This window comes from Haliotis cracherodii, unplaced genomic scaffold (assembly GCF_022045235.1).
Source record: "Haliotis cracherodii isolate W230 unplaced genomic scaffold, xgHalCrac1.p SCAF_18, whole genome shotgun sequence".
NCBI classification, from domain to species: Eukaryota; Metazoa; Mollusca; class Gastropoda; order Lepetellida; family Haliotidae; genus Haliotis; species Haliotis cracherodii.
This window is the reverse complement of record NW_027266273.1, coordinates 11,238,042-11,251,392: the sequence shown is the minus strand read 5'-3', so window position 1 is coordinate 11,251,392 and position 13,351 is coordinate 11,238,042. Positions and strand designations below refer to the sequence as shown.

Genomic DNA, 13,351 nt, shown 5'->3' with positions numbered 1-13,351 from the left:
ACAGATCCCCAGGATTAACACTCCTTTCTTTCTTCTCAAATTCGCTTAATGTGTGCTGAGAAGTTCTTCATTCCTGTGTAAATAAGGGTTCTGACATTTTGTAATAATGATTGTCAAGTGTCAAAATAGTATAACAGGACAATTGCTAAAACGCCCTTTTCCACGTGGTGATCAGTTGCCAACAGCTCAGTATAAATGACACCGCCAATATACACAGCAAAAGAATGAACCAGTGTTTAGTGCACTGACTTCCATAGCATACGTGTGAATCTGCTTCGGATACCTGGGCGTCATACATCTTCCCGAAAATCAAAGACACGCATTCAGATAAAACGAAACCCGTCATAATAACAAAGCCCCAGTTCCTGCCATAATCTTTAGGTCCAAACACAGAAAACACCAAACCTGCACCTAGAACCCATAGTATTCCAGACGCTAATCCAATAAGGCCTGCAGCTGCCAGAAGAATGGCAGCGTGTTCTGTGGAGATCAACATCATCGTGTTAGCCGACAGTAATGCCAACACAGCAACAAATATCAAAGAATAGATACTTCGTTGATTGTTCATGTAATTGTAGAAGAGGCCAGAAAAGAACGCACTACTGCAGATACATACACGACTTACAATCATTAAAGATGTATCTAAATATTGCAGGTTGACACTCTGGGTGATGGCGGGTATGTTACCATAGATTACTGTATCGGTTATCAAACTCAATGAGATATTCCACAGCACAATGTTATACGATGATGTCTTCAGGAGCTTTATGAAAGGAACATGTTCAGACACTTTTTGCGTCATTAGTGGGATGTCTTCTTTTCCGGACAAGACATTATCAGACGATGACGCTGAACTATCCTGGTTGCATAGATTTGCGTCAGATATGTGTTTGTTCTCAGTTTGTTCACACTCACTGTGTAACTTTGAGTCAGGAAAAGAATAATACATGTTGATGGAAGGTTCTTTCTGGTCATATTCATCAGAAAGGTCTTTTTTGTCCACAGAAGTGTATGAATTCTGAACTCTTTCAAAAGACCATGTGTCATCATCTCGATCATATTCATCCATTGCATTTTCCAAACAAGAGTATTCTTTATATTTGGTTTTCAGATCGTCTTCGTCATCGCTCGAAAAGAGTTCATCCTTCACCTCTGTTATTGTACTCATTGGTTTATCTTCTTCCGAAGTATCATCGTCAATTACAATGGGGATAGTTCCGTATATACCACTTTCCATTTCCATTTCTTGGCTGTTATTAATTTCAGTAATTCCCCTGTTATCATCTTTCAACAGACAGATTGCTAAAAGGTCAACAATCACAAGTATTATCATCACGAACAAAATATAACCTTGAAAGTTTTGTTTCTTTGCGTCTACAATTTGACCATTCATGAAGTATACATTGTAGATTAAGGTGAAGAAAACTGGACTACCGAGAAGTAAGGCTTTGAACACACCCATAAGTATCCCCCTAATACGTGGGTCAGCCTGTCGTGCGCCTGTCGTCCAGGTAACGGTGAATGTCACGAAGCTACCTTGACCTGCAAGTTGAAGAAGAACAAGTTTTTATCAGGTAAAAGTCGGTATTATTGCTGAAGGAAAACGAAAAGATCCTTTCGTTGGTGTTTACGACACACTGAACAATGTACCAGCTGAATTATTATTACGTCAGTCTTTCAATAATCGAGACTGCGCCAGACAAATCAGTGTTGATATCAATAATCCACGCCTTGGGGGTAAGATGACAATCAATTAAATAAGAGCCTGACCAGCCGATCCACACGATAAATCTTGCGTTTCTTGAATCTTGAAATCCCGACATAGGTACAGCACAGCAAGATATACAATTGATTGTGCTACGATCCATAAACTAATCTGATAAAGTTGGTTTCGCAATCTTAAAATTATGATGCCCCTAGCAAGTTCAAAGCTGAATGCTCGCAATAAAGTTAAAGCCACAAATACTTATGCTGTACCCGTCATTTCGTATTGGGCGACGCAAGAAATTCAGAGATGAATCATGTCAGACAATAGATCCCACCACCCTCGTTCTTCCCGCAATCGCTTATATTTACTAATTATTATGGGTGGGCGTGGTGGAGAATGGACAGAATTGTATTGTGCCCTTTTGCACGCATTAAATTGTCTGATGACTCTCTTGTGAAACATGCCAAGACTCATGATGAAAACAAGGCATTCCACAAGTTTTCTTAAACGAGCCATGAATGTGGGACATAATCTCAATGTCAATGTTGATTTTGTTGATGGTTCTGTACTGCTGTTTGTCAACCAAACGAAGCAACTATGCTTGTCGTAGAAGTGAGATTAACGGGATCGGGTGGTCAGGCTCGCTGACTTGGTTGATGCATGTCATCAAATCCCAATTGCGAATCAATAGGATTGTCTGGTCCGACTCGATTATTTTTAGATTTAAGGATTTTTTCATCATTTACCGTGAATTTGTAGCATTACAAATAAGCATATTTAGGCATGGCTAGTCATCATAAATCAAAATTTCAAGTTATGGAAAGCACTCTCTACACCCCCTCAAAATAATGGTAGCGCGTTGTTTTGGGCAGCTGTTTCTTATGTCGCGTGACCCAAGCGTTGGTGGGTAGTCTCATACAAGTCGTGTTGAATGGATTGTGTTGGTCTGGATGGTTGATGGCATTCATTGCATTCAAACAATCAAAACCGACCAATTTTGTATTGTATAAAGAAAACTTGTGGGAAACGAAATAATATATGTAACTCAAGTTAGGTTCTCTAAAAAGACTCAAAGTTACACTTTTATCAAAAGCGAAAGTCACCTGTCATACCCCTATGGGTTACATAAGCCACGCCTAATTTCCCGCTTTTCTCTATTTGTTGTCTGCTGATTTTATGCAACCGAACTGTAGATCTAAAGTAAGGAATATTGTCAAAAATGACAGGTATTGAAAGATTGGGATTAAGAGAAAATGTTCGAAAGACAACCCTGAGGCTGTGAAACGAAGAAATTCGGAGAGAAAATTTTCGCCACAAGGAAAAAATAACTTTTCAGCTGAAAACAGAGACGAGATTGATTTCATTTATGAGCAAGCGATGAAAATCAAAACCTTTTTTTGGAGGAGGGACCTTGTGATAAACAACCAGCTTCTCGATAATACTTTCTCATATTCTATTGAGAAAAATATCGATCCAGTCCGTGGAAACGTTTTAACAGATGACGTAAACGATGAGAATATAATTGAAAAATCTTTTGCTCGTGATTCTTCTTTCTGCAAGTGTAAAAAAACGGATGAATACATTCAAAAGATGTTTTGTGCCACTTTAAATGCTCTTGAAAAGCTCTGTGATCGACTTTATTCGCGTAGTTTGTCATCCTCGTTTCCTGCTCAGAAATTGGACATGAAAATTATTGGACACGTTGCCTATTTTACTTTCTGATGTGAAAAAAATCATGTGATGATATGGCCCAGGTTACCCTATCTTGGTAACAAATATTTGGTAAATGGATACCTTGTGTCTGGAATGTTACCCGATCAGTACGACAGATTGACGAAAGCCCCTGATATTGGAAGACTTGGCAACTCTATCAAAAGTAGACAATGCACGCACACAAAAACACGAACGTATTGGAATTCAGCGTATCTATGAATATCTTGACAGTGTTGACAATGGTGTCGGAGTACATGTGAAATTACATTGTCATGACAGGAATCCGGTCATCAATAAATTTATCAGGGAGGAGCGCCCTGCTACAACGTCAACAAATGACACAAGACATCCCAAACACACAATGAAATTATTTATATTATGGAATTTTCTGTTGACACTAATGTTATTGACAAGACATGGCAAATATGCAGACCTCGATTAGGAAATAATCCAAGTTGGCCGACTCCCCATTGTTCTTGGTGCCTAGGTTTGGTACCTCCCAATCTGTTGACTGACATTGGGAGAGTACCCACGTTTGCTGCAAGGAATACAGCCCTTCTGACAATCTGGGAAATGTAGAAGGCTCAGTGTTAGGCTAGGTTCTGGGCGGGTTAGTCTAGGCTGTCTGGGCTGCGTGTAGAAGGGTCAAGGGCCCTGAGCTGATGATGAGCCTAACCAGCCTATCTATGCCATGATCACGCAAACCCTCTTTGCTACATTGAATTTAATCTGTATACAATGATTATGTGCAAATTTATATAATGTGCCAAATCCATTGAGTAAAGCATATTCAAAGCCCGATATTACATTTGGAGCTGTATATTAAATATGGCGGTTCACTTTCGCATTCTATGCCCAAGCGATTTCTAAACATACTTTAAAAATACTAATTATATAACGAGAGATTATCACCCTCGTGTGTTTCTGTGTCGTATACGAATAAAATTATGAATAATGCGCACCGTTACAGATTTGCGCTGCTAATAATTTCTATTTATTGTAGATTTGCGCCATCTGATCATATCATCGACCCTGATGATAATGATAGCGTTCACAACAACCCTGTGTCAGAATCATCCTCGCTGGATGTTTTCTGGGTCTTTCGTCTTAATTCTTTATTTTCTTTTTGGGGTGACGGGCCAGGGGCCGGCGATGAAAGTGAAGGTATGGAGCACGTCACAAGCAATAAACTATATGTGTGTAATGAAGCTAGCGAGCACGGGTATTCGAATCGAGATTCGAACTACCTGCTTATCCCGATAGCTAATGGACGTAAATCTTCATTGAACATTGCAGTGCCTCAGCCAACTCGTCGGAGATGACATCTGATTTGTTGTAGCCAAAGTAAATATACACATGCGCAAAAGTTAAGCGCCACCCACCATATTTGTGAGCTATTACTTTTGACACTTATTGATGACTATTATAACGAAATGTACGATTGTTATTAGCCGTATATGTAAACCTCATGTGATGCAAAAGTTTATCTTGTGTTCCAAAAGAATATGAGCAGAATGGAATTTTACCGAAGACCAGAAATTGAAGGATTAGAAAACATTGAAAAACCTTTTTTGTCATGTACATTGTAACTGTCATGATATCAGCAGACCATATCAGGTGTCACATAGACACCCTAGGGGGTGCGGTGTCTATTGCAAGACAGAAACGTCAGTAACGTGTCTATTGACCACAGCTTCAACCCTACGCCTCATACTCATTACATGTCGTTGAATGCTTCTCTGAGGCAAACGGATCCATTCTTCATGAAGTGCGGCTTCAAGTCCATCGAGATTTTGAACTGGGGGATCACGATGATTTTCCTGCCAAGAATGTCCCAGAGATGCTCAATCGGATTAAGATCCGGACTACAGGTCAGCCAAGGAAGAGTGGCAATAGCTTCTTGACGCAAATAAGCCAAAACTGCCCGAGATCTGTGTGGTCTAGCATTGTCGTCCATGTAAACAGGTCTTGTCTGAAGAGGATGGTTGTCAAAATGAGGGACTACCACTGGACGAAGAACGGCATCTTGGTATTGTTGGCCATTCAGGTTTCCACAAATTGTCACCAGCGGAAGTTTGCAGCAGAAGGAAACACAACCCCATATGATGACAGACCCCCCGCCACATGCTAAGGTCTTCTGGATGTTCCTTGGTGCAACACGAGTGTTACGTTGCCTCCAAACACGAATTCGACCATCAACAGTTCGTAGCAGCATTCGACACTCGTCGGACCAATGGATCCTTCTCCAGTTGGCTAAGTTCCATCGACTACGGGCACGACACCATATCAGGCGATTCCGCATGTGCCTCTCAGTCAGTTGAGGACGTTTTACTGGTCTTCTGGCGTTATAACCAGCCGCTCTGAGGCGACGCCGTACGGTCATCGTCCAGAGTTTCTGATGGGTAATCCACTGCAGTCTTAAATCTGTTGTGGCAAATGGATTTCGTCTGACTATCCTGAAAAGACGCCTATCTTCTCTGTTAGAGGTCTTGGCCTACCAGACCTATGCCTGTCATTGACATCATTGGTTTGACCATGTTTGACAATCAAACGAGTGATAACACTGTGATGGCGACCCATTTGTCTTGCAATGGCCCTTCGTGACGTGCCAGCATTTTTTATGCCTATCACTTGCCATCTTTCAGCGTTCGTTAACTTTCTCCTCACCATGGCTGATTTTCTACCTCTATTGGAAGGGGAATCTCACACAGGAGCAAAATGCAACCACGTGTCTGAAACTTAAATTTCACTATTTATAGGGTAGGGGAACTGCAGCAACTCGTAAAGCACGCTTTCCTTGTGGTATCTGGACAAATTTGGGTTCATGAAACTATGGAAGCCGAATTCGGTCATACATCATCATATTTCGTATTTCTGATTCCCACACGTGAAATCAAGAGACTATGAATATGGTGGCGCTTAACTTTTGTGCATGTGTATATATCTGACCCATATTTAAAATGTGTGTGCCGTAAGCAGTATTATTGATATTAATATGTTGTTAATCGAATCGTGTCATGTTGCTTTTGGATTCTGTACAGGAAATAAGGTTCCAACAAGTGAATATTAATAACCTACCAGCAATGAAAGCAAAAATAGCCAGAAGCCATGATTTGTCACGGAAGAACTCAACAGTCACAGAAGCGATGTACATAAGCCCCAGGCCAGGAACGGTGAGGGCTATGCCAATAAGCGAGGTCCACTTTGGTCCAATCCTGTCCAGCACGGCCCCTGAATGCATTCCAAATCCGAATCCAAGTAGAAATGAGGACATGACTAGAGACACTGAAAAAAAACATTGCACATTTAATGTCATATTTCTCTCTTTTTATCCTTATTCAATTCTGTATTGGTGTTTATATTATATACATATACAGTAAACTACGGTTATAACGAACTCAAAGGGACTTCTGTTTCTAGTTCGTTATAACCGTAGTTCGTTATAGGCATATATACAGCATAACTACAGCAAATAGTCGGGACTAAAAAGTTAGTTCGTTATATCCGTCAGTTCGTTATAAGCGTGTTCGTTATAACCGTAGTTTACTGTATATGTGTTTCAAAGCGTTTTGTCTCCACAAGGCGAATTTTGTAACTCGGTATTTGGTGTCCGCCTCCCTCTTGTTGCTGGAATACAGGTATTGCTATTACCAACTTGCCTTCGTTAAATAATTGTAAAATATGATTAAATAGGTACAGAGCCGAATTAATACATCGATAAATCATTGATGGGTGGATCTTTGATAGGTTAGAAGGAATTGTCTCTGGGATTATAAGCCTGATACTAAATGAATTACTAATTCGCTTTTGGTTGATGTATAGACTTTAGATTATGTTGATTGGTCCTGATGCCATGGGTATCCAGTTGTATCGCAATTAAAATTATTGCCATCGATTAAATAGTTTTCCGATCAGACAGTCTCCTTCACCTGTCATAGTTATACTAAAGTACCTATGCCTACAAGCATATCGAAATAGATTGTGTTGATAAACATTACATAATCAAGGTTGTCAAACGTATAATTCCTGTTGTTTCAGGGAAGAATTATTTAAAAGATTTTTAACTGTTTCATTTTAAAAACTGCCATTTTGTAAGGTTTTTCTTTCATTGTCATCAACAAAATCTTAATCCTATATTGCTACAAATCCCACCAAAGTATCAAAATGTGTGTTTCCTAGTACCTTTGATTCTAAGAAATTATTTCAATTAAAACCTTTTATTTTCATTTTCTATGAATAAACTCCCTGAAATGCTGATTATATATTCCGTAAATATATGTGTCCTATAATGGTGCTAGATTTCTCGGAACAGCTTCAGGTTCATTCCTTCACCCAATTTGGAGAAGACGTTGAATGCTGAATCTGTTTATCCCCAGGTGGCGCAGGATCCGCTCTCGTATTTGCGAACACCCGATACCATCACTGTTTGATGATAGTGATTCATAAACACATGTTCGGGGTATAATCGGAATTCTACATTGCTTTTAGCTAAAATTGCTTATGATTGTGGAAACGGGTTTGTCGCTATTATTTATTGGACCGTCAATTCTATTAAATTCATACGTTTACGTATACTCGTAAGAATGAAAATTGGTGAAAAGATGGAAAAATTGGAAAAACACAGCCACTTGGGAGCCTGGCGCCGAAACACACCAACATAACATGCACGTGCAACATCACTTGTTGACAAGCACTGCATGCAACAATTCAGGATCTGATTGCTCCCATGGGACGACGATGCCAGTAAGTTTTGGAATCTAATGGCGACTATACACGATATCCATAACCGTGTCGATTCTCTATATGATATATAGAACATACATCTAAAATCACTTTTGCGGTGTTTTTTTTATCAGACTATATTTGTGCTGAATGCCAAGCCATCTGTCGTTCGTACAGCCATCGTTCAAAAATATAAATTATTAATAATGATGAAGGGAAATTCAGCGTGACAGAAATTAACATAATTGAACATTTAATTTATTTTGATAGTATTGTTTTGTGACAGAACACCGTATCGGAGGCTTTGGGCGTTATTTGTGACTAACGCATATAGAATTGTTCTATCCATAAATGATATCATGAAGCCAAAAATTATTTACAGTGAAAGAGGCCGTAATAATCAATGTATATCACGGATGAATGAAAATATCAGAATGTGCCAAGGCAAACAAAAGACTGATAGCTCGAGCAACGATCCCCTACGATTAACATCTGGTCGCTGAAATGAAACCGTAACGGTTGTTCATTTTTAGTTTTCAAATAAAATAAAATGGAGACTAGATACTTCATACTTCATTTTCAGAATGTAGACTTGCCAAACATGGGATGTATCGGATGTATTTGTTCAGGGACTGTATGACAGACTACGATCCCCACTATAGGAGAACACGGTCAGTCAGGACGCAGTAATCAACTGTGGGCGATCAACATTAATCGGCGTTTAATCTCTGACAACTGGGAACCTTTTCTGCACGATACGGCGCCCCCAATTGTGCACATCTATTGGCTACGCAGGCGGTGGTAAAATTAATTCTAGGGCAAACAGTCTCTAAAGTGGCCTTGTCTGTTATAAACAATGGCTGCTACAGAATGGCAGAACATGCTTGCCTTCCTTTTCGCGAATACCAGTACCTGCATAATGCTTTCAACCAGCAATACGAGAATATACATTCTTGTATGCTTTCATTTTGTTTGGACTTATCGTTTTAAAACTATAGTTACCTTTATAATGACGCAGCTATTAATACTCCGGCGGCTTGTTAATTATCGAGTCCTGGTCAGCCAAACCAGCTGCTCAAAATGGGCAACGCCTCGCGCCGTCGACCTAAGTCAACGATTATGAACATCCGAATCATTTCAGTCGACTAACTAAGGTTATTTGGAAACGACTCTTTCCCGGAGTCCTCAAGGGGTATAATGCTTTAAGCAAATACGGATATCCCAAGGCATTTATATTATATTTACCTTCAGTTTGAGAGTAGTTGAACGTAGCTTTCATGGCTACCAACGTCACATTTAAGGTATAGTAACAACCCACTGTAAACTGACCCAGGAGCACGACAAGGATCGCACATACGCCCCTCACTGTCATCGTTGACCACAAAGATGGATCAGCCATCTTCAGTTGGAAGCTGTAAAGAACCACTCGGAAGTGTGTATACCTTTGAAATTACAGACATGTAGCAATCAGCAAGTTGAGGATGAGGTTGGAGAGAGTGATGATGATGATGATGATGATGATTAATCAACGCTGGCCTATATTGTAGGAGACTCCTTTGTGACCACGCATGTTTATCAAGTCTTCAGTCTCTAACAATAATGTGATAAAACTAGTTTTTGACAGTACTAATTGTGTGATTATATCAAATATTGGGATTTGCAGATAGTTGCATTTTATGTTATTTAGGTTGATATTTAGATTTGACCTCACTTTGACTTCAATTTCAGCTTGTGTGCCCAAACAATCATAACCATTCAGCTTCAACTACTTCTGAATACATCCAGGACATGGATATTATAATTTGGAGTGATGAGTTTTAGATTCATGCAAACGTATTACAGGCAGTCCAACTTCATACAATATTGCTTTTTTTGGCGCAAAATGATTTTTTTTTTAAATTGCACCAAACACCGTTCTGCACCACACCACAAAAGACAAAAAAAATCACTTTTCAGACTTCTTGGCTTCAATTACATTCCATTTGGGTTAAGAAAGTTCTATTTGTGTTGCATCTGCAGTGTATCTTCTGACAGGTGCTAGGATTTTAGGCAGGGGTCACATTTCGTGACCTTTTGACCTCTGGTGACCTACATAACTACCTTATTACTGTATTTCATATACCAACATTTTGAGTGAGTGAGTGAGTAGGGTTAACCACCGCTTTTCTCAGTATTCCAGTTATATCATGGCGTACCATACGTCATTATGTGACTATTGCTTGCAACATTGTTCCTCAGATTCGACTCAGGGGTCCGCCTTTATGTTGGGATGCCTACCACTACGCTGTGAGTACCGGATTGCTTTCAAAGTTGTCTTTTAATCTGTGGATATATGACTTTCAAAACATCAAACTCAGATTAATCAGCCCACCCCAATATCTGGACTGGTTCTTGGACTACTGAACATACGCGAATCCAGATGTGGTAAAATTGGGGTTTAACTTGGCGTTCAAGATTATTGCACTTAGGTAGCGACGTTACCCGGTTCCAGGGGTGTGTGGGTTGTGCAGGAGTGCACTTAGAACCGCACGAATCACTGGTGTATTATCACATTCAGGCAGCGCATCATAGCAAAAGTTCAGAACAAAATATTAAGTCGAATTCACATTATCACAATTATATTGTTTGTTTAATTGACTAAGAGAGCCTAAATACACATGGTGGATGGGGAAATGGCATGTCCTCATCTGGCCTACATCTCATCAGGCCTACACTACTATCAAAACAAATTTATGGATGAGTGCACATCACACTTGTACCCTTATCCCTTAAGTAAAATGAACTCTTCCAACAAGATAACAAAGAATGTAAATGACTTTTGATACTGGAATTTCATTTTGAGATCATCTTCACAACTCAAATGTTTTCATAACATCAAATATCATAAATACATATGTATTATCATAGCACTGTACATTTATCTTCACAACTCAAATGTTTTCACAGCATCAAATATCATAAATACACATGTTTTATCATAGCACTGTACATTTATATCCATCATCTTCCTGTTTTATAACATTAGGATTACATCATTACTAGCAATTTACTGTAATTTGATGAAATGTCCAACTGCATCCAGAAACTGGATCACTGATCTTCTGCCAGCAGCAAGCTGCTGCTTCAGTCTCTCGATCGCTGCATCTCGGTCTCTGTCAACACGAGCACGAAGTCTCATGGCACCACCCAGATTGCTGCCTTCTTGGTTGTCTATCTGCTATCTCGATCTTCTTGAGTTCTTTGACAAACTGGAAGATGTTGGGTTTGGCATTCTCTTCTTCAGGCTGTTGTGAAAACCTTCAGGATGGTTGTTGGGGCGTGGACCGGTGTTCTTGTGTTGATTCCACAGGGCTCGAGGGAACGTGGCATTGAAGTCCACCCATGTGCTGGTGACGTAGTCGTTGAACCTGGTGAGATCTGCTGGCCATCTGGTCCTTGCTCCATCACTAGAATCCAGGTATCTTGGACTTCAGCTAGGGGTAGAAACGGCAGCGCTGCAGCTCTTCTGATGTTGGTCTGCACTGCTGGGTTGTCGGTGTATTCTCGGGCCAGGCCTCTGTCCACAACAGAGCCTGGTCGTAGGCGTAGTGGAAAAAACATCCTCTGACAGAACTTGCTGGGAAGACATCGCTGATTGCACTAAAGACATCTGCTTCTGGATGATGTCTGGAGAGAGCAAGGTGAACAGTCGGACATAGGTCTGCTTGGTCTTGTTTGGGATTAGGGAAAAGGCGACTGGCAACATCTTGCCATCCACAAGGCAATGGATAGTGTACACCTGCAGCCACAAGCTAGGGCACAAGAAGAATGCCCCATCCGCCTCTCTTTGAACGAACTCAGCTCTTTGAAGATTTGCCATTTTCAGACTGAGGCACAAACTTAAAAACTAACATATATTTACCTATTCCTAAATTGGAGATCAGATGATCCTGTTAACATTGTGAAAGCTATTGCGTTGATCAAAGTTAAGAGAAACAATAGCACTTACTAAGGTATATATACACTTCAGAAATTTGGAGATGAGTAGATCTGTTAAAATGCTCAGATTCAAGTAAGGTAATGTATACACACTTACAAAACGTTTGAGATGAGTAGACCTGTTAAATGATCAAAGTGGATTATAACAGTAATCCTGTATAAACAGTCAAAACAAACTCAAGGATCAGATACCACTATGAATACATCGGATTAGTTCAAAGGCACATGTACTCAGGTCATTAATTCATATTAATGAATGAAATCATTAATGGGTTAATGGACAGTACCATTTTACACAACAGGGGTATGGAAGTAACCAGTTGTATTTTGTTAAGGCCATATGAGGTGTAGGAGATATAAGGTGTAGGCCAGATGAGGGCACCCCTTACTTACCCCAATATCCCAAAGAATAACAAACTACTTAAATGAACACCAAATTAAAAATCTTAAACAAAACTGCAAACAATCAAATATCTTCACCCCTAAACTTAAAATACCCAAAATAGACACAACACTAGCTAGCCAAATAAATAAACAAACCGACCCAAACATAGCTAAAACTACCACACTAGCATACATACACGAAAATTGGCCAAATTGGTGTCACATTTACACGGACGGATCCTCAGATCCGACCTCCAAAAACACAGGTTTCGGAGTCCATACCACACAACCAACTAAAACCACACAAATCTTCCGACTCCCAAACAACCAATCAATATTCACGGCAGAACTAATGGGCATGGCTTCAGCCCTCCATAATCAAGAATCCAAAAAACACAAACAAATCCTAATACTTACCGACTCCCTAAGTGGACTGCAAGCCCTCCAAAACAAAAATACCAAAAACCGACCTAAATTAATAAATCAAATACTTAAAAGCTCCAACGACCTAACTAAGGCAGGCAAACAAATACCCTTCTTGTGGATACCCGCCCACGTAGGAATATACGGTAATGAAAACGCCGATAAAGCAGCTAAACTATCCCTCAAAATCCCAGAAATAATCTTAAACTTACCAATCTCAAAATCAGAAATTAAAAGCGTAAACAAGCAAAAAATCACCAAAAAATGGCATAACCTTTATCTAAACTCAAATAGCCAAATCAAAAAAGTACTCAGCAAACCACTAACCAAACCAAAAGTTCTCCATCCATCAAAAGAAATCGACAGAGTAATCACTAAACTCCAAACAGGACACACCAACCTAAATAACCATCTAAAAAATAT

General features: G+C 39.8%; 1 protein-coding gene across 1 annotated transcript; it reads right to left on the bottom strand.

The window, feature by feature from the left end:
• Positions 1 to 145: 145 nt before the first annotated feature.
• LOC139466036 (uncharacterized) lies at positions 146 to 9,542 on the bottom strand. The gene is made up of 3 exons (XM_071248053.1): positions 9,389 to 9,542; positions 6,500 to 6,706; positions 146 to 1,542 (listed from the first exon to the last, which is right to left on the bottom strand). The coding sequence occupies exons 1-3, from the start codon at positions 9,540 to 9,542 to the stop codon at positions 146 to 148; spliced, it is 1,758 nt and encodes a 585-aa protein (XP_071104154.1).
• Between the last annotated feature and the right edge of the window lie 3,809 nt (positions 9,543 to 13,351).

Coding starts and splice junctions, on each gene's coding strand:
- LOC139466036 (XM_071248053.1), bottom strand. CDS start 9,542: ATGGCTGATCCATCTTTGTGGTCAACGATGACAGTGAGGGGCGTATGT. Junction 6,707..9,388: donor CAACTACTCTCAAACTGAAG/GTAAATATAATA, acceptor GTTTTTTTTCAG/TGTCTCTAGTCATGTCCTCA. Junction 1,543..6,499: donor TATTTTTGCTTTCATTGCTG/GTAGGTTATTAA, acceptor TTCAACTTGCAG/GTCAAGGTAGCTTCGTGACA.